The 20,000-nt window shown below is 36.9% G+C and overlaps 1 protein-coding gene across 1 annotated transcript in view; it reads right to left on the bottom strand.

Annotated features, from left to right (window-relative positions):
• LOC115210987 (growth/differentiation factor 10) overlaps nucleotides 1-20,000 on the bottom strand; it is a 158,410-nt gene that overhangs the window by 46,057 nt on the left and 92,353 nt on the right. The window contains exon 2 of the mRNA XM_029779820.2: nucleotides 14,385-15,727. Coding sequence (XP_029635680.1) covers nucleotides 14,385-15,727 — 1,343 coding nt within the window. The remainder of the gene's footprint in view (nucleotides 1-14,384; nucleotides 15,728-20,000) is intronic.

Raw genomic sequence — 20,000 nt, 5'->3', positions numbered from 1 at the left:
GTGTGTGGCTAGGCGCAGGAGTGGCTGTGTGGTAAGTAGCTTGCTAACCAACCACATGGTTCCGGGTTCAGTCCCACTGCGTGGCATCTTGGGCAAGTGTCTTCTGCTATAGCCCCGGGTCGATCAATGCCTTGAGTGGATTTGGTAGACGGAAACTGAAAGAAGCCTGTCGTATATATGTATATATATATATATATATATATATATATATATATATATATAATATATATGTATATGTATGTAGCATTGCTTGACAACCATGCTGGTGTGTTTACGTCCCCGTCACTTAGCGGTTCGGCAAAAGAGACTGATAGAATAAGTACTGGGCTTTCAAAGAATAAGTCTCGGGGTCGATTTGCTCGACTAAAGGGGTGCTCCAACATGGCCGCAGTCAAATGACTGAAACAAGTAAAAGAATAAAAGAGTATATCAAGAGAGAGAGAGAGACAGACAGACAGACAGACAGTCAGACAGAGAAAGAGACAGATAGATAGATAGATAGATAGATAGATAGATAGATAGATAGATAGATAGATAGATTAAACGAGGTAGAAGAGTGGTTTAAAAGTGTAAGGTAGTGTTAGAAAAATGCCTAGCACCGTCTGCTTGTATATGTGTGTATGTGCATGCGTGCTGGAGATGGGTGGTAGGTGGGCTTATACCGAAAGATACGCTAGTTAAGAAAGCAAGAAAACATATTGGTTTGAGGCACACTCATTGGTGGGTGAAGTGTGTGAAGGTAGGGTGGGGACATGGGTGAGTGTGGGACAGAGAAACGGACCTGTTTTTAATGGATGAACGACCCCGAAGTCGCGTAGGGGGAAGTTCGCTGCGTACAGGATGCTGTATGTACTGTAGAGAACACACACACACACACGTGTGTATATTATATATATGGGGTATACATATGTGTGTGTGTGTGTGTGTGTGTGTTTGTGTATGTATAAATGCATGTATGTATATATATGTGTATATATATATATATATATATATATATATATATATATATATATATATATTATATATATATATATATATATATATATGCATGTATGTATGTATGTATGTATATGTATATATATATATTAGATGGAATGAATAAAAACAAAAAAAGACAGCACAGGAGGGATAAGTTTTAACATACATATGAGTGCGTGTGTGCGTGTGTGTGTGTGTGCGTGTGTGCGTGAGTGTATGTAATCTCAGCCGTGTAGATTCACACAAGCACGTACATAAATATTCTCACACATACACACGCACATATATATTCCTGTAGGCATACACACATACAAGAACTTCATACGGCACACAAAACATTCGGTGCTGGTGAACCCATCTTGTTATGAATGTGTGGGAATGAAGAGACACAGAGGGGTCAAGTGTGTCAGAAATTGGTATCTTGGAGACAAATATCTTGGTGTGCCAACACGTCTATTTGTTCTAAGAGTCTAAGTGAGTTTGAATGTGCGTGTGTGTGTGTGTGTGTGTGTGTGTGTGTGTTGTGTGTGTGTGTGTGTGTGTGTGTGTATGTGTGCGTGCGTGCTTCTCTATACTTATGTTTGTGTAATTGTAGTTTGTGACTATATGTGCGAAAATATTTTTCTTTAGTTACGTGGTTTTTGTAGTATGTGTTTTTGCATGAACATGTGGCACTGTCTTTTGGCAGGTTTTCTAGTGCGCTTGCCTTATTACGTATAGTTGTGCTTGTATTTAGGTAACTATCTATCTATCTATCTATCTATCTATCTATCTATCTATCTATCTATCTATCTATCTGTCTGTCAGTCTGTCTGTTTGTCAAGCTATCTATATGTGTGCAAGTGCGTGCGTGATATGTTTGTCTCTCATCGATATATCAGTAGAAGAGCATCGGCGGCATCCTCAAAGTTTCAGCATGCTTAACCTTCATCTGACTATTCACTGTAAGCTAGCAAGCCAAAAACTTCGAAGTCACTGACACCACTATTATTATGTACGCACGTACACACACATGTACAAAGAAAAAAAACACACCCACTCAACTTTAAAATGTATATCCAACTATTTTTGAAATAGGAAATGCAATCTTACATAAATATATATGTATGCATACACTTTATATATATACGAGCAAAACGCCCCCCGTCCAATGGACGGTGCTGAGTTGTCAAACATTTAAACCAAATGTTCTCAAAGCAACTTGTCCGACCGTCCCATAGGCCTCTCCTTTGAGAAACACTGATTTAACCTAAATTTCAGACACAAGCAAAAGAAGAAATAAAGATAGACTTTTTTCTATTCCAAAAAAAAACGATTTTATTCACACAAATATGCAACCGAAGAGTTTAAAGTACCAGTAAGTACATCACAACAGCTGATGTACTTGCGCGTACAAATGCACGTTCCCACGGCTTTATCGATCACATTCTCACCTGGAATCGATTTTTGTAATTTTTTTCATGATTTATACACGCCCTGATACCGTCGGTATCCACATATCAAATTTGAGCGCAATCGGATGGAGGATGCCCGAGATCCTTGAAGACACACACAGACAAACAGAATGGATTTTATATGATAGATATCTCACTTTGTAAAGTTATCTCTAAGATTTTCTAGAGCCAGCACTGAAAGTTTTGATGTTTCGTATACGAATATTTTACTGTAATCAATGCGATCGACGTTAGAAAAATAGTTAATGGATGTATATAGATATTTCAGGAGTGCTCCATCTTCAGCACCCATTAACCATCCATGAATTCATTGCACAAAATAGCCACTATATTTAGCGGTGTAAAACGATTGGATATACCCATTGTACATGTTTAATGCATTCTAGGCAACTGCTGGAATGCGGACGTATTAACTGCTCGTAGGTACACCGTATTTCGTTATGCAAACATAATATACTGCGAAATATATTAAAGATTTAGAAGCCAAACACAGACACACGTACACACAGGCGTATACATATAAATACGACGAGCTTCTTTCAGTTTTCATCTACCAGATCCATTCACAAGGCTTTGATCTGCCCGAAGCTAGAGTAGAAGACATCCAAGTTCCACTCAGTGGGATTGAACCCGGAACCATGTGGTGGGGAGGCAAGCTTTATTCTTTTACACATTTCAGCCCGAAGGCTGTGGCCATGCTGGAGCACTGCCGGTGTAATTACTTTTCAATAGCCAATCTTATGCTATTGGCTTTTGTTAAAGAAGTGAGTTCGACACTGCTACCCTCTTTTGAGTTTCTTGCCGTGATTTAGGTCCATTTGCGACCTTGGATAGCAGGAGGTCAAGTTGTTTCTTGAAAACAAGTACCCCTATACCATGAAGATCACTCTGGTAATTTGGCAAGGCATTAAATAGCTGTGGGCCCATGAATCCCAAGCTATTGCCGTACATGGTCCTCACTGTAGATGGGATAGCTGGGACCTTTGGAACAGTGCAGTGATGTTCAGTTCAGGGGCTAGTATAGCTATCAATACCAAAGTTTGGTGTCAGCCCCTCCAGGATCTTCCAGTTGCATATCATTGCATACCTCTCCCGTCTTCGCTCCAGAGAGTAGAATCGTTGCTCTTTCAGTTTCTCCCAGTAGCTCATCTGTTCCATTGATGCAAACTTCCTGGTGTAACACTCACACAGTAGGATGACCATAGTTGAGGGCAGTAGTCCAGATGGCTGAGTACAAATGGCCTCCATAGAACTAGCATAATTTCAGTTTGGTGGTAGAAGAAAAAAGAATTTATAGATTTTTTTGTAGGGGTAAAGGAGAAAAGAAGAAAGGTACCTCTATGACACAACGTGCTTGTTTAGAACAAAATTGTTCGAATAGAAACAGAAAAAAGAGAAAGAGGGTGTGAACAGAACGTTAATATACGGTTTCAGGTAAGGCGGCGAGCCAGCAGAATCGTTAGCAGACCGAATAAAAGTGCTTAAAGGCATTCCGTCCGTCCTTACGTTCTGAGTCTAAATTCCGCTGAGATCGACTTTGCCTTTAATCCTTTCGAGGTTGATAAAATAAGTACCAGCTGAGCACAGGGGTCAATGTAATCGACTTTACACCAAAACTGCTGGCCTTGTGGCAAAATTTTGAAACCAATATTATGTGGTCGTTGCATGTTGGTGTATCAAGATTTTCCAATCAATAAAACGGTTTTCGTAATGGAGTCTAAGGTACTTTTGTAAGTAGTAGTAGTAGTAGTAGTAGTAGATGCACCCCAGTGTATGTGTCCAATACTATGGTAATGGCCAATGATATGCCTTGTAGAATACCAACAGCAGTCGGAAGGAGACCGACATCTTTGGAAGGCAAAATGTTGCACTTGTTATTTGCTTCGTATTTCATTGTTTTTTATTCTCGTTCACGTTTTTCTTTATTTCTGTTTTCTGCTCCGTTCATGTTTTGCTGCTTCAACATCTTCTTTCTTTTCTATTCCATCTTCCTAATTTCTTCTCTCTTTCGTCTCCTACCACTTTCTTCTTCTTCTTCTCTTCTTCTTCTTCTTCTTCTTATTATTATTATTATTATTATTATTCGTCAATATATTCACTTCAGTATCCACCTATTTTATATCCTCTATTTCCTTCTTCTTCGCCTTTATCCCCCTCCTCCTCTTCTTCTTTCTCCAACATTCTCTTCTGCACTCCAGATCTCTCTCTTTCTCCCTCTCTCCATACTTCACTAAGTCCCATCTAGTGTCGGTGCCGCCACACCAATATTTGGTGGGAGACATTTTGTCGCGTACAAATAATGGCATATAATTATTTCAGACGTGGAAGTCGGCGACGGGAAGGGGTGGTGGGGTAACCAATTGCCATTTATTCCTTATTTATTTTCATTCATATAATGCTTGTATATTTATTTATCTTATTCTAAGATCTTTTTTTAAAAATTATAATTCGGTATATCTCCGTTTTTCTGTATTTGATTTTAATGGGGGGCGAGTAGGTATAAATTTGTTTTAAAGTAAACAAAAGCGAAACTTATAATTATTATTGTTATTATTACTTTTATCGTTGTGTATCATCTGATATCCAGCAACGATTTAAAAGATTTAAGACGAAACAGGCGTCTGCGTTTGGTGAGGTGGCCACAGAAAGACAAGGAAAAGCTGAGAAAAAATAAGACACAAGCATTTAATGTATGTATGTATGTATGTATGTACGTACGTATGTATGTATGTATGTATGTAGGCATGACTGGGCGGTAAAGAAGCTTGCTTCCCAACCACATGGTTCCGGGTCCAGTCCCATTGCGTGGCACCTTGGGCAAGATAAAAAGTGCACAGACACACACACACACACACACACACACACACACACACACACACACACACACACACACACACGCACGCACACACAGATATGTGAATAAATATCATTATGTTTTTCGAACGGAAATATTTCTTTTGCGAAAAGCAATAAACAGAGAACTCAATGAAAATAATAATAAAAGCTATATATTGATAAAATATGGTGTATATTTCATATCTTTTCTGAATATTATTGCACTTCTAGCAGTCAGACGCCCATAAAAACATATTGATAGGTGATATCTTATCAGTGGACATTTGAGAGAATTTTACTGTTTCTCCACAATATATGTACTGTAGTGAAGAAACAACTTGTGTACAGAAACAACTGAAGACACAATTCAAATACGATCGAAAGTCTTTACAAGGCAGTTCGAATCATCAAAATCAACATAAAAATAGAATTTCAAATAAACTCTAGAAATAGCATCTGACCTATTACAGTAATTATATGGATATTTCGCAGTTATAGTAAATATATTTCTTTTGGGAGAAGCGATCTGCAAAGAGCTCAATAAAAAAAGAAATCGGATTTAAAACAATAACAATGCTGTAAGTACAGCTAAATCGAGGAGACACTTCACTCTAAATCTGATCTTTCTACGGTTACTGTGCTCTCTAGTAACTTGCTTTACCTTAGACAACTTTTCTTACATAAAAACGAATTCTGTGTTGCCATAGTTACTTTAACAACACATGGTTGTTAATTTGAATTACTAAAGTTCTCCACAAAAATGTCTGGAGAAGATACACATTTACTTCATTATGTAGATCGATTTTAATTTTCAAGTATCTCTCGAGTAGATTATATACATACTGTATATGTATGTGTGTGTGTGTGTAGTGTGTGTGTGTGTGTAGTGTGTCTTGTGTACAAGTAGAACAGATGTGTTAGTGATAAATTTAGTGCTTTACGTGGTCCATCATCGTGCAGTCTGCTTTTTAGTATAGTGGTTAATTTACTACTATATCTAGTAGTATTACTAAGTATAAAATACAGTTCAAATATAGGAGAAACTACGATAAGCACAAGTTTATATAATTCATTCGTAGGTAAGTTTCGCCATTGTGACAGTTTGGAACCCTGCATTGGATGCTTCAAGTGCCATTGGGTGCTTAACTACAGCGGAGCATCGGGGATCCAGTTATCACATTATATTACAGAGCTACTCAATGTCTTGGAACATTGAATGCAAAGTCTCAAGCAATCACAAAGGTGGTAGCGTGATAATTTACTTTTGTCTTCGGCGTATTCTTATGCCTCGTATAAGATCCATTTAACATTTAACCGCTGACGTAACCAATCCCTGGCCACGTTTATATTTATTGTTAAGCGGGAACCCAAACGTTGAGTTTTGCAATATTACTCTCTTTTAGCTCTTTTACTTGTTTCAGTCATTTTACTGTGACCATGCTGGAGCACCGCCTTTAGTCGAGCAAATCCATCCCAAGACTTATTCTTTCTAAGCCTAGTACTTATTCAATCGGTCTCTTTTGCCGAACCGCTAAATTACGGGGACGTAAACACACCAGCATCGGTTGTCAAGCGATGTTGGGGGTACAAACACAGACACATAAACATATACACACGCATACATATATATATATATATATACGAAACTGAAAGAAGCTCGTCGTATATATATATATATATATATATGTATATATATATATATATATATATATATATATATATACACGACGGTCTTCTTTCAGTTTCGTCTACTAAATCCACTCACAAGGCTTTGGTCGGCCCGAAGCTATAGTAGAAAACACTTGCCCAAGGTGCCGCGCAGTGGGAATGAACCCAGAACCATGTGGTTCGTAAGCAAGCTACTCATCACACAGCCACTCCTGCGCCATTTTGGCGATTGTTCTTTGATTCTTTTGTTTGTTTTACTCATCAAGGCTAATGTGCTAGTGGACTGTCTTTAATTGGTTTGCTAGATTTAGAGATAACTGATGGATAGTCTGACATAGTGATAGCAATATAATGTAAGCGAGATAGAGAGAACTAAAGACGGGGGGATTGTATGCAAAGAGAAATAAATAATTAGATATATCAATCTATATACACAGGCAGCGATTCTACTTATAATAACTAAATGACTGCACAATTTATTTTGTTAATCATTTAATTGAACAAAATGACGGCCTTATTGCAATCAAATACATTTTGATTTGCTGATGCTTTGATCAATTTTGATTGAGCATCCTAATCTTTGAGCATTCTAGCCTTGATTATTATATCTTTTTTTTTCTTTCAGAGCATCTGGTATTATGATTCTCCAACAGTGCCCCACGATGCAATGGCGAATCATAAGGGATATCTAAGAACGCTGCAAGTTATAAAAATATAATATAAAGCTTTAGAAAATCTATATTAATGCGTTGAAGTTTGAAAAAAAATGTGTTATTCATAATTTTACTGCAACGTTTGTTGTTAATGAAACAAAGTAAGCAATAGTTTTCAGAAATAATTTCCTAAAATAAAGCGGCGAGTTGACAGAATTGTAAGCGCACCGGGTAAAATTTTACGTTCTGTAGTTCAAATTCCACCGAGGTCGACTTTGCTTGCCATGTTTCGGAGTCGATTAAATAATTACCAGTTGAGCACTGGGATCGATCTGTTCGACTTGCCCCCGTCACTGAAATTACTGGCCTTGTGCCAAAATTTGAAACTGACATTTTTTCCTAAAATATATTATAAAATTTGTTTTCTCCAGGACGCTAAGTTTCGCTTGCTACTTTATTCAACTAGTCTAAATAGCAGTCTTTCAGTAACATTCACACCAAACTGGTAAAATAAGCTATCACAGAAAACTTGAAGTTTCAGTCAAAACAAATCTTATAAATTTGACTCTACAGTGTGTATTGAATCTCGTCGCCAGTACAAGTTCTGCTGTTATTCTCGAGCTTGCTTTATAATCCTTTCTACCATAGGCATAATTCTAAAATTTGGGTGAAGAGGATGGTCAATTACATCGACCCCAATGCTCGAATGTTACTTATTTTATCGACCTCAAAAGCATTTTGTTCGGCGCTCTAAACGTTCTGCCAGCTTGCCGCCTTTCTATTACAGGCACAAGGCTTGAAATTTGGGATGGACAGACTAGTCAGTTTTATCAACCTCATTGCTCAACTTTATCGACCCCGGAATGATAAAAGGCAAAGTCAACCTCGGAAGAATTGACTAATCTAAATACTACCGTATAGTCTAAATACTTACATCATCACTAACACCATCTACTCAACTGGTGAAATGAGCAGTTGTCAGACTATCAAACCGAATTTTATGATAAATTTGACTCCAACAGTCTATATTGAATTTTCTCGTCGGTCTAAATCCCTTTGTTATTTTCAAGCTCACTTTATAATGAAAATGTTAACATTTACTTTAAACCATACTTTCTTCTAGCGTTCCACGCATGTGCTCCAGCAACATTTAAAAAACTTCATATAACTGGATTTGCACACATCACCGCTTAGCGCTCCTACCCCATAAAAAGATTGGTTACTTCTGGCCTAGAACCTACATCAACTAAGGAGCCCTTTCCTTGTTAAGAAAGTTAGGGGTTAATTTAAGGAAGATTTGACCCCAAATTTGTAACATACAAGCAACCACATGAAAGCCGCTACAATGATTTGATGCTGGTGGTTTTGGTGGTGATATTACGGGTGGGTAGGTATTGCTTAGGCCAAAGTTCACTATCTCACCAGTCCCAAATGGCAACTCTCTCTTTCATCCTTACTTCCTCTTTTCCTTCCTTATCTCACCTTTTCGCATTTTCTACACTAACTAGCTTTTTCAAATGATCCCTTTTCTTGTCGGTGGCTTATGATAATTTTCTAGCTTCTAAGCAAATCTTTAAGAGACAGAGAAAGAGAGAAGGGGAGAGAGAGAGAGAGCGAGGAGAAATAGAAAGGGAATGAGCGAGAGAGGATGGGGAAGGACAGAAGTGGATCGACAGGCGCCAAAGTCGCACCGCCATAAACTTCATCTATGGGGATTATGGTCGTAGTTATTGCTGCAGTTGTTTTTGTTGCTGTTGTTGTTCTTATGCTGCTGCTTATTGTTTCTATTATCATCACCATTATTATTATTATTATTATTATTTATTGCTGCTGTTGTTTTTCTTCTACTTTCACTGATTTTTTTTGTTTTGTTTGTGTGTTCTGTTGTTACTTTGTTAGATCTATTATTATCTTTCTTATTTGTCAATCTCCAAAAGCTCAAAGACCCTCCACTATCTCCCCCATCCCTCCCCTACCACTCAGCAGTTTCTTCACAAGACCACCGTCACAATCACTGTCCTTAAACACTTTTCTTAACATTTGCTTATCTTACAACCTTCTTCTTGCCACTCTATCTCCGCATCTACCCCCTCCCATACAAACACCACTACCACCACTATAACCACCACTAAAACCACCACCACCACCACCACTACCATCATTCATCTCCGTCTTCATCTACCTAGTCATTCATTTTGTCAATTTTATATTCTCTTCACAGCAACATCCCGTACCCTCTGTTTCAACTAGTTTGGCCTTTACGTGGACATTTCACTTGCTAGACAAAGCAGCAAAAATCAACCAACAATTTTAAGTGAGGAAAAATATCATTATATAACCTAATGCAGCACACTCCAAAAAAAGAGGGACGATCAGTAGTGACCCGGATGAAACAGTAGACAACGTCGTCGTTCGGCCCCTATTCCTAACTGCAACCACATTTCTTACATAGAAGATTTTGGTATCCTATAAGACCGAATTCATTGTCAAAGAATGTAAGACTTCGTTATTTTCAGTTCTTGAAATTTATTAAAACACTGATCAAAGTTCGTTGTTGACAGGTTTTAGGTTGTTGATTTGCGCATGTGACCTTGAATGTGTGTGTATATACTTATAATTATGCTCTCGCACGCACGCGCGCGCATGCACACACATTTAGATTACTACAATTGACAAAACGTGTGCCTATTTTGCTGACTTATGGATACCTAGCCGACTGCGCGTAAACACACACACACACACACACTTCGTTAGATTAAAAATTTGTATCACTTAGCTTATTAAATTATGCTCATTGCTCTCGACCATAAATGTTTTCTACTCTTTCTATATATATCTAAGTGTTAATGTAAGTCAAAAGCTGTTCAAATGACAACTATTGAGGCAGAAACGTGTTTACATATGTCCTCATTTGTTATACAATTAGATTGTCTTCTCATGGATCTATTCATCTCAATCACAGATGTTTTAATTAATTTTTTTTTAACTAAACAGTTTGAAACTTCGAATACAGGTAGAATTTCGCACGTAGAACACGGTATACTCTGAACGTTTTAGACCAAATTTCGTATTTTAGAAGTTATTTCGTGTTAAAGTTGTCGTATTTTGTTAATTCCAACCAATCAACGACGTGTATTCGGTTGAAGAAAGCTACTACTGTTTTTGGGTTATCTCTACTAAATGTCACCACGAGTCCGCGGCTCGCTTTTTTGTTGTTGACGTATATGTAGTTTCAAAATGCCTTATTTTACACCTATAAGATGTTTTGTTATTGTTATGATTTTATCTTACTATAATCAACAACAAACACATTTCGTCAATATAAAAGTCTTTATTAGATAAAAAAAATAACATTATCAAAACATGAAGGTAAAACAAAACAAATAGCGGCTTATACACCGGAAAATAGATAATTGTAGTGGCAGTGACAAGTTCACTTGCTGCTTGTTAGTTAATAGAGTAGAACAGAGGGAAAGAGTAAGGAATGCACGATGATGACTAGAAAGGAAGAAAGGATAAAAGGTGACATCGTATTCGCACAGTATACGAATAGAACAGAGTGGCGACATTTAGAAGAGATGACCCGGATGTTGCTCCTTTTCAATTACTATCGCAAACAGCAGTAGCATTCTTCAACCGAATACACGTCGTTGATTGGTTGAAATTACCCAAATACCACAACTTTAACACGAAATAACTTCTAAAATACGAAATTTGGTCAAAAACGTTCAGAATAAACCGTGTTCTACGTGCGAAATTTTATCAGTATTCGAAGTTTCAAACTGCTTAGTTAGAAAAAATTAATTACAACATCTGTGATTGATATGGAACAAATCCCTTTTCATTAATGGCAAGTCAGTTTCGGAGAATCCTAGAAGTTCCTGAGATAATCTCCTTTCCTAATTTTCATTGGTTGCAATTACCACATGGAATTTGTTTACTTTTGTTTTGTAGTTAAAACGGTTTCAATAAGTCAAGAATTATCTCGTACGGCATTTGATATTCGTTTTGGTATGTATGTATGTATGTTGTATGTATGTATGTATGTATGTATGTATGTATGTATGTATGTATGTATGTATGTATGTATGTATGTATGTATGTATGCATGCATGCATGTACGTATATGGGAAATTACAATAAACACATTTATGTCATTAGTTCTTACCTAAGTGTCACAATTACGATTGCCTAGAACCATGCATTGGATGCTCCAAAAGCATTTGGATGTTTAACCAAAACTGATCATCATCAGAGAACTCTTTATTGCGTTAAGTTACAGAGAACTACATATGTCGCAGAAAATGAAGCATGAACTCGAACGTGGAAAAACTGCGAAAACAGCTTAGAAGAATAGCTGTGAAAACAGCTTAGCAGTGAAAACAGCTTAGCAGTGAAAACAGCTTAGCAGTGAAAACAGCTTAGCAGTGAAAACAGCTTAGCAGTGAAAACAGCTTAGCAGTGAAAACAGTCTAACTGTGAAAAAAGGTTAGCTTTGAAAAAAAAATGCTCTTACAATCCAGAATCTATTATTTAACCTTATAATAGAAAGTATTTGTTGCCATGGGCTGCTTAGCTTAATTGTACGGAGTATTCAGCTGGGATTTGAGAGGTACAGGGTTCGGTTCTTTGTGGCGGCCAGTTTTTTCCCCGTCTTCTGGGTGTATTTATCTAATCTTCTAAGCAGTTTTCACAGCTACTCTGCGATAGAGATTTACTTTATTTTCTTTAAAATATATATATAATTACAGTCAAACATATACAGATACCCATACACATATTATATACACGTATACGTAAATTTTGACAGTATGCATACACACTCAATGCATACCACTCACATGACCTGAGATGCATGAAGTAACATAGATATAGCGAAAATTAGTAAACTGCTACTAATGCTGAAAAAAGATTGTAAAAGTGTGATAACTAGATGAGTGAAAAAGTAAGATGGGCACAGCGCATATGTGAAAGAGTAAGCTAGAGACTAAGTGAACGAGCGTAGACATGCCCAAACAAGACATTATACTAAAACAAGTCTTTCGATACAGCAAAATTGACAATACACTTTACGATATAAATATCCTGAGATACACGGAAATAAGAGGGATAGAGAGAGGGGGAGGGGGAAGAGAGAGAGGGGGAGATTAGATACTAAGATGGAAACAAACAATGAATGTGATATATTGATAGGACTTAGAAGAGCGAGATAAACAGAGTGTGTGGTCAATGGAAGACAAAGACCAGTAGAGGATGATAGATAGATAAACAGACAGAGTTCACTTTGCCTAATATGGTGTTGTAAAAAGTACTTCGCTATGTTTCTGCATTCGGACAGACTGCATAGCATCTTCAATAAAGGCTTTCTATGTACATTTCATACACGACACACATATAAACAATTATGTCATTTTCTTAACGGAATTCAATAGTCCAGTACAATAGATATCGTGTGGATATATTGTATGAAACCTATGGTATCTTGACAGAAATTATTGATTATATACACAATTTTAGCGTTGATAAAACATTCTTCCAGTTGTCATATACATACATACATACATACATACATACATACATACATACATACATACATACATACATACATACATACATACATACATACATACATACATATACACACACACACACGCACGCACGCGCGCGCATACGCACACACACACACACACACACACACATATATATTATTCAAGCGTAAACAACATATAAAACCTTTCATCATCAGTCTGCTGTATCTCAGTTGACCTTGCGTTTCAACAAGGACAACCGCAAAATTTTCCAGCCAGTGCAGAATCCTCTCAGTATTTCTGAACCCTTCTTTTGTCATTTACTTTCTCAGATTGATGTATTACACTATTCACCCTCTTCCAACTAAAAATATACACTACACAATCTCTGAATAAAAATCAATGTCAGTAATAAAAAGTTATCTTAAAGGTAGCAGGTTAGCACTAGTCCATATGTATGTATGAATATGTATAGCCTGGATATTTGTCTGTCTGCCTCTGTGTGTGTGTGTGTGTCTGTGTCTGTGTGTGTGTCTGTGTGCGTTCGTGCGTGTATTTATGAGTTGCATTCATGTGTGTGAATGTGTGCGTACGTTTGTACACACTCATACTCTCAATGAAGAATAGAACCTTTTGAGTTTTTTTTTTAAACATCTAGCATTGAGTTAAGATAACAGTGAATGCGAAGAGTCACACGTCAAGTATGGCTGTAAGTACTTGATCACCTAATAGACTATTGTGATTTCGACTCTCCATAGAATGTTCTCAGGCCCAGTGTGTAAGTGAGTCACGTGGTCTTATTCCGATGTATACACTTCATAATCATTTCTGTTCACACAATTGTCTCCGTACATTGCCTTAAATTTTATTATGTCTCTTTACTAAATTCAAATCCTGATAGAACCATCTTAGTGATAGTTTTTGGTCTGCCACTAATGTAATATGTTAATATCAATATAAACAAAATATGAAGCTATAACGTAGAAATTGTTAGAATATATAACACCAGGTCGTATTACAAATAGTTAGTTATTAATTAATATAGATTGACCTTTCCCAAATGAACCACAATTGAATATATTAGCTATCATTCATACTGAGCTGGGAAGAGCTGCTTTTACCATTTCCAACTCTTTGTTCTGCACTCTTCATGAACGTAATCCGAACGAAAACAAGCAAGGAATATTGTGAAATGTGAAAACAATATAACAAAAGGAAAAAGTACAACAAAAACAACAAACAAACAAAAAACGAGAATCACAACTCACCTCTGCCAATGGGAAAGGGCAATTTCCTGCGCAGTAATGCGCATTTAACCATTGAGGACTTATTATCCAATCTCTCCATCCAATATCATCCAGATTAACGTGCAATTTGTGTTTTTTACACAAATTATCTTCCTTGTGGAAATTCTTTCTGTCTGTGTTTTTCCAATTCTTCGGAAAGCGAAGTCGGCGTCGTTGGGCTTTTTCTCGTCGAATCCTTTTTCTTTTGCGCCTTTTCTTTTTATGCTGTGAATCCTTTGGGTAAGGAATGAGACGAGACATCTTCTTCTGCTTCGGTCGTTGGCGTGGCTGTAATACCCCGGGATTAATATTAAGCATATTATATTTCGTAACTGTTCTGTAGTCGACGGGTTCTTGGGGTATTTCATTAGTCAAAACCGACCGTTTCGATCGGTTTGTCTGACTGGCGTCCACCGTAATGCTGGAATCATCCGAAAACGCTAACGAGGCTGCTTCTACCTCTTCTGTTTCACTGTCGGTTGTATTTTCTAACTCGGGTTCCATCGTTGTATTATCCATAATTTCGTACGACGGTGAAGCTGTGACTATTTCCTGGTTTGGTATAAAATCTTGTTCATATTTCCGGCGTTGAAACTCTTTCTTGTCTTTAATCTTTTTCACCGGTACACTTGTTTTATGTCGCTTTTCTGTAGTTTCGTTTAGTTTCTCTATAGCAACCGAGTGAAAGGGATCGATTTCGTCAAGTACTATTCTCATTTTAGGACCAATTCCGTGTGCGATATGATGTACAAGTCGAGTGCTGTTTTTGCTTCTATCCAAGGGCGGTAAAAAGTCATCCGAACCAGACGTAGACGGAACTAACTTGGTTGCCAATGAAGTACGGTTTGCAGGCCTTCTATCTCGGTTCTGACCCGGTAAGAATAATTTAAGGCGCTCGGCCAATTTGTCAAGCTGGTCAAGTTTGACCACTTCAGTTTCGTTAGAATAAACAATAAGAAAGGGCCTAGAGTGATGAATAGAAAATTTCTTGAGTGCAACTGTACGTGTTTTACCCCCTGACTTTTTCGTTTGAAAGTTTATTGCAAATAGATGAGGATATTTGCGGGAGGTTGCGAGGCAACTAAGAACGGAATTGGTAACATCTCGCCATTGCCATCCATGGCTGGCACGATGCAGAGTCACACGTCCTGTCTTGCTAATATAGTTCGGACCAATTTCATGTAATAGAATTTGTAATTTTGATCCGTTGGGCATCCAAGGGCGAGATTTTCTCTTGTATAAATGAACTTCGGCTCGGAGAACCTTTTCTGATTTTTTGATTGCTGATAGGTTGAAGAAGAACATGGCATCTCCATTGACTTCACCTAGAAATAGAAAAGAATTATGTATATAATAAAATATAGACAGGTAAACAGGTGATTTTAGCGTCACTTTTATTGGCATTTTCAATTAAAAATTGCTGTTCGATAATGAGTGATGCTATTTGAACGAGTTATGTGTATAAATGAGTATGATTGAGATGTGCCACTCATGGCACCCATGTAAAAGACAGTAAAAACAATTATAACAAATGTCTTTGTTATGGTCATATTACAAAACAATAGATTAAATAACAATTGTCGATCCTTTGGTAAATATACCAGAGCCCTGACTATTCGGATGGCTATGATGGTCTATGTTACTAAAGTAAAGAGATATGAGACATTTACTAATGACTTTTACCAATACAGATTTAACAAATTAAACTAATCAAAACTAAGTGTGATATCGTTTCACTAATAACATATTACAACCACTGTGGAAATGCACATAAGATAAGGAAATGTGATTAGACTACGTTTTGGATATCATTAATCTCACAGATTCTGGTTCAAATAGTGTTATTCTAGTTTGATGGATTTCCTTTGTACAGATGATTGACTAATAAAAACGGGAAATTGGCAGTCAAATTATGATGATGATGATGATGATAATAACAATAACAAAAACAGCACACACAGAGACTCACACACACGTGCACACATATATATATTCTTCACTGTATTAATTTTCTCTTTGTGAAGCATTTCCTTATAAGAGACATCAGCTAGGAACTCCACAATCACAATATCTCACAATCAATTTGATGTCGCGGACAGACGTCTCTACACTCGCACACATATTATACATAATTACTTACATGCATATATTTACACACAGAGACACACACACACACAAACACACATTTCGTTACATTAAAAATTTATAAAAATTTTATATCAATTAACTTATTTTCGTTTAAATTATATACACTAGATAAATGTTTTCTACTCTTTCTATATATATCTAAGTGTCAAGGTAAGTTAAAAGCTGTTCAAATGACAACTACTGACGCAGAAACGTGTTTACACCTGTCCTCATTTGTTATACAATTAGATTGTCTTTTCATTAATGGCAAGCCAATTTCGGAGAATCCTAAGAGTTCCTGAGATTGTCGCCTAGACGAATTTTTATTGGTTGCAGTTACCACACGGAATTTGTTTAATTTATGTAAACACACACACACGCACGCACACACACACACACATACACACACACACACACACACACACACACACACACACACACACACACACACACACACACACACACACACACACACACACACACACCAATCTTGTTTTCTTAAACTTCTCTGTCGAACTTTGTTGAATAGTCAGTTATATTCAGTATCCTTATATTTCTGTTTAGTTCAAAATATTTTCCTGAAACTTTAAGATTTCCTTGAGTTTCAAAGCAATTCGAAAGACATACATGGATACAGCTCTGAAGATTATTCTAAAGATCTCTTTTCTACGAGCAAAGCTTTTATTTATTTACTGGTAGGAGCTTAAAATGTTATCAACCTTTAATTTTTTTTTCTTAGTATGTTAAACCATCTTTGTGGCTCATAACGTACAAAAATACCTGTCAATTTCTGTGTTTATTCCTAGACGTCAGAAAATTTTCTTGGATTGCTAAAGCATCTTTGTAGGTCTAAATCCTTCCCTGTGGTCTAATATTAATCTGTAGATTAATGTTTTTCTGTCCCAGAGGAAAACTTGATGTATTTGATGAAGGGCAAAAGTAAAATGAGAAAAGCAATATTTTAATGTAAGATGAGAGGGAACGAGCGAGCGAGCAAGAGAGAGAGAGAGAGAGAGAGAGAGAAGGAAGGAAGAAGGAACAAGAAAGGGAAGGGGGCTTAAACGTTAGGGAATATCACTGGGAAAATGTTTATGTAGAAGTAGAGAATATGTTAAAGTAAAGAATAAGATTAAACAGATTAGTTATCACTTTGGTCTTGAGTCGCTACCAATATATATATATATATATAATGTGTGTGTGTGTGTGTGTGTGTGTGTGTGTGTGTGTGTGCGAAACTTGAATTATTTATACATATATATCTATATATCTGCGTGTGTGTAATATTATCTAGAAAAATCTATCTTCATATATACATGGATTTATGTGTATGCATACATATATATAGGCACGTCTGGATGCGTGTACATAATCATTCAAATATAGCTTGGTGTGTGTAAACATACATATATAAATGCACACACACACACACACACACACATACATACATACATACATACATACATACATACATACATACATACATACATACATACATATACGCACTCACACACATTCTGTTCTTTCCACATGAGAATATTTCACAAATTAACTTTTCGACATGACAATGTTATCACTTTCCTTCCTCCAGCCCAATTGTCAATTTTCTTTTTATCCTTCTCTCTTCCCACTTCTTTTTTCATAACCCCCGTCTCTTCCTACTCTCTCTCAGTTACTCTCCTCTCTGCCTCTCACCCTTCAGTGTAAAAGAGCTGGGTGTGTCCCTTGGCCGCAGGTCTATTGAACAAATAGTCTCGACTCTCTGCTAACAGATTGTGTCCGTAGATAAAAGTGAATAAGCATCTGAAAAATGCCACCATCAAACAATATATTTTCCTCGTTACTTGTGCTTTGTTGTTCGACTAAAAGCCTTCAGTGCAGCTACATATACTATATTTTCCTTTTTGTTCTCCTAAATTAATATCACGTGGCAGAAGTGAGTATTAAAGCGACATACCAATCCAGGCTACGCGCCGCAGGTACTTTGTTGTGAGTCTGGAGAAAATATTTTGCTTATTTAATTTATCATTCAACGTTCCACAGCTTATTTAAACTAAATTCAACAGTAAAAGTAAGCAACCAACCACATATCTTTCACTCACCAGGTTATCGTGTGTTACTGATTACACACCAAATCGCCCGTTATTTCATCATCTCAAATTAGATATTATAAATTGATTCTGTTGTTTTAACTTTACTATTTTATCTTCACAAGTTAATTCCCTCTGCCATTCAGAGCTATCGCCAACATAGTAATGGGTTCAACCTTGGCTGAATATCTCAATATGCTGTGGTGAGAAATAACCTCATCAACTAATTTATGAATTACGAGTTCATATAATGAATTGGGCTAAGAATTTAATCCAAATAATGTTAGACATCAGAAGAACTAATTTTAAACCAAATCGCAACAGATATATGAAACATGGCCCTAGTTCCATCAGTGGACCTGTTGCCCCTCTTTTTTGTTATTCATTTATATTTTCTTTTCTTTCTATTTTTTTTTTTTTTGGTATCTCAGACTGGTTCTCATAGTTTCTAAGTGGACTGACATCAGAATCTTCTGGTACTTTCATTTACGTTAAAATTTGCGTCCTAACCAGAAGGAGGGTTAAAACTTTTCTCCCATCTACCGATGAAGAAGTTCCTGAAGTTGTGCTAACTTGCAAGAGGACACCAAAGAGCCCCTTTCATGTAGCAACAGTTTTAACTGGCACAAAATCCTATTAAGTGGCTAAAGTGTTATTAAGAACCAACAGAAAAAAGATATAATTTTCTTGTCATATCCTATCCGCAACTTCTACCACTTGTTGTTGCTAAAGGAAACTTAATGATTTACAGACGCACACGCATACATAGAGCATGCACACACAAACATAAACACATATCTACTCACAACTCTTTACACTCTCCTAAACGTCTCCAAAGTTGCTGGCTGACTCAAAGAGCCGATGATTGCGAAAGATTTTTTGGTTTGAAGTGTGCGAAAGGTAATCCCCGTTTGGATGTACAGCAATCTGTCACACCTCTCTCATACTTCTGAATCGAACCGAAGTGAGTAGAATAAAGTGTCCAATCTTTTTATTAATGACACTATCGCACAATACAGAAAAAAAACATAGACGCGCACGCACGCGCACACGTACATACTCGCACGGGTACGAGAATGCAGTAAAATGTTGTTTTGAGTTGGCATAAATGTAACATCTGCAGGATACTGAATCGCCACAATCTTATATTACTGGTACCTACTGGTGTTTATTTTGTCAGCAATAATGAATGGGGGATAGGTATAAAAAATCACTACTCGAACAATGTTAAACTAAAGACTGTAAGTTCTTCAGCTTGGCGCTCACTGTCTTAATTAATTCTTATAATTACCAGAGGCGAAGACACGTGACTAAATGTATTCGGCTCGCGATCGTAAGATGGTAAGTTCGGTTCCTGGCGGCTCGATGTGTCCTTAAGACATAT

Source organism: Octopus sinensis, linkage group LG4 (assembly GCF_006345805.1).
Source record: "Octopus sinensis linkage group LG4, ASM634580v1, whole genome shotgun sequence".
Lineage (NCBI taxonomy): Eukaryota > Metazoa > Mollusca > Cephalopoda > Octopoda > Octopodidae > Octopus > Octopus sinensis.
Note: the sequence above shows the minus strand (reverse complement) of the source record. Positions and strands in the feature narration are given on the sequence as shown.